General features: G+C 48.8%; 1 protein-coding gene across 1 annotated transcript in view; it reads right to left on the bottom strand.

The window, feature by feature from the left end:
* The window catches only part of AGAP1 (ArfGAP with GTPase domain, ankyrin repeat and PH domain 1), a 625487-nt gene that overhangs the window by 153353 nt on the left and 469210 nt on the right, over positions 1-2924 (bottom strand). Inside the window, exon 11 of the mRNA XM_019628311.1 lies at positions 672-833. Coding sequence (XP_019483856.1) covers positions 672-833 — 162 coding nt within the window. The remainder of the gene's footprint in view (positions 1-671; positions 834-2924) is intronic.

The following is a 2924-nucleotide window of genomic DNA, read 5'->3' as shown; positions in this document are numbered from 1 at the left end:
AGCCTGTGCGTATGCATGTGTGGATCTCCACATGCATTCGTTGGATAAAAATAATGTCAATCCAGTCGAAGGAGCCACTTCAGAGATCACGTCCGGCTGTCACAGAATGAAAACTAAATACTGGGCAAGTCAAAGGACAAGCAGCACCAGCCCCGAGCACAGGGGGTCCCCGGGCCCCAGAATGCCAAGGGCGGCAGACGGTCAAGAAGTGCGTCTGTCATGACCTGCTGCTGACCGCCGGCCTTGAGGCGGCTGTCTGATCAGAGTCAGGCCAGTATCTGGGAAGATTCCTGCACATCAGGAGAGGTGCCAGTCTTTATTAGGGTAACACAACACGGCACCCCTCAGCTGGAGCAGACACTGTCGACCCTGGTTCCCTGGAGGTAGGGCAAAACCAAAGAACCCACCAGGCACATGGCGGGAAACCAGCGTTACCACCCACCAGGCAGGTGACATGTGCTGGAAGGTAAGACAACTGATTTGGTGGAATAACCTGGAGAATCAGTGAGAGATACAGAGGTTCTGAGGGCCCTTAGCACCCCCTGTAAACAGAAGCGCATGCAGTGATCTGCGCTGTCAGGTTACTAAGGACACGGGACTTCACAGAGCTGAAAAACACAAGTGCATTTTCCGAAATGCACACTCTCACCCTGACGGCCGGGAAACCTTACCTTCGGCGGTGCCCGATAGACCGTCGGCTTTGAAGTTGCTGGTGCTTTTCTTCCTTCGGTGCTTCTTTCTGTTGGCGTGAGGGGAGGGGGGCGGGTCGAGCTTGGGGCTGGTGGTGCTGGAGATGCTTGGGCTGGAACACACGGAGTCGCCCAGCCCCGTGTCTGCCATGGGACCGGAAAAGGCAGAAGAACGCAAGGTTAACACTTGAGAAGTAGACTCTGCAAAAACACTGAAGTTACATTCTTCCAAGATCATGTGAAGTCCCACAGACAATATACTACTGAGATATAACATACACATGTTACAGGATACGTAATACACAGAATACAATATGAAGCTGCTGGATGGGAGGCCCAGAGCATCCGGTACTAAAGGATCATGGAGGTGGTCAAAAGGTACCAACTTCCAGTTATAAAATGTAATATAGTTAATGTAATTAGAGTCTACATAATATAGTTATGCATGTAATATAATATATAGTTTATAATACCATAGTGTATAGTTGAAAGTTGCATGCTAAGAGAAATGTCAGTTGAAAAAAAAAAAAATTGGGGGAACCTAAGAATTGGAATAAATAACCAAACAAAAAAAAAAAAAGGAAATTGCCAAGGAAATTGATTCTAAAAAGTCTTGTCAACAGGGAAAAAATGTGCTCACTGTGTGGTGATGGATTTCAACTAGACATCAAATCACTGTCACGCACCTGAAACTACTATAATGTGATATGTCCATTATCTATCAAGAAAACAAAGAAAGAGCAGAAAACCAGATCCTGGTGCTCTCAGCTCCAATGTACCACCCGTCATCCCAAAGACAGGCATTTATTCCTGCATGGTCTTTATGCTGCAGAGGATTGCACGTTGCCCACTGCGCATGACTGGCGTCCTGGAAAAGGGAAGTGGGAGGTCATGCTTCCCACGTGCTCGCTTTTCTCTTCCTGTAATTACCTTGATACGTTAGGAAGGAAATGAAGACACTTAGAAACACATGTGCAAGGGTCACCTTGGGTGGCAGCGGTTCTGTGTGTGCGCACAGAATCAAGGTGATCCTCACTGTCGTTCTGTCCCCACTGTCCCCATACCCCGTGTGACAGGCACGTCAGTTTATTATCGGTGGCGCGTGGCACCGCATTTCTCTCTCTCACCAGCGTCCACTGATAGCGTTTGGAACTCGATGTCGCAGACCCGCCAACTTTGGATTCACTAAGGCTATTTATAAACTTTTACAACCAATGCACAAGTGTGATAATTCATTGTAAGTGAAACTCTCAATTTATCATGTCTGTTTTTCTCTTTACTAAAGAGAAGACCCGAGTCGCGCTAGAAGACCAGCAGTGAACATGTAGTTCAACCACAACAAGAGGACACTGAAAAAGTGATGGCGAAACGTCATCCAAACACCGCCAACATCTGAACAGGCGTTTCTTTCATGACTCAGCATGTTTGTAATTCAAAAGGCAGAAAGTTCTGTGCAATGTATTTCATTCGTTCAACTAATATTTTTGAGCACCTACTGTGGGCCAGCCCCTTTTCTAGATGCTTGAGACCCATCGCTGAGAAAAACGGATAAAGGTGCCTGTCCTGGTGGCACTGACAGTGGCCAGGCCACAACCTAGAGCACATCAGGAGGTGGCATGTGTTAGGAGAGGGGAGAGGCGTGTGGAGGACTGACAGCTGGGGAGGTGATGGCAGGGAGGTCTCGTTGGGGAGGTGACATCTGAGCCAAACTTAAAGGTGGCAAAGGAGTGAGAAGGTGGATCCCGGGGGCGGAGGGAGAGCCAGAGCCTGGCCCTAAGAAGGAAGCCCGCCCGGTGTGTGCCACTGATGGACAGGAGGCGAGTGGCTGGGGCTGGGAGGAACGGGGAGGTGCGTAGGGAACGGCAGAGAGGGAAGGGGCTCAGCTGCAGGGGCTGGCGGACCACTGTGAGGACGCTGGCTTCTACTTGGGAAATGGTTTTGAGCAGAAGGGTGACATGATTTCAAAGATAAAGATACTTGAAATCAAACTGAGTTTCAAATATTTTCATTTTGTGAAGTTCTAGAAAATTTTATTACACATTGAGAAATGTAAAAATACACAACTTAAGGTATCTTTTAAGATACATGTATGTTTCCAAAAACTTCCTAGGCGTGCTAAGACCAGGGACCATACGGCCACGTCAGCATGGTGGGAAGGGTCCACCTTCTTCCTGCGTATCCACCACACGCAGAGGCGCGGTGTCGGAGCCCCGCCGGGGAGGGCGTGAGGCGCCA

This window comes from Hipposideros armiger, unplaced genomic scaffold, assembly GCF_001890085.2.
Source record: "Hipposideros armiger isolate ML-2016 unplaced genomic scaffold, ASM189008v1 scaffold_17, whole genome shotgun sequence".
Classification (NCBI taxonomy): domain Eukaryota; kingdom Metazoa; phylum Chordata; class Mammalia; order Chiroptera; family Hipposideridae; genus Hipposideros; species Hipposideros armiger.
This window is presented reverse-complemented; position numbering and strand designations above follow the sequence as displayed.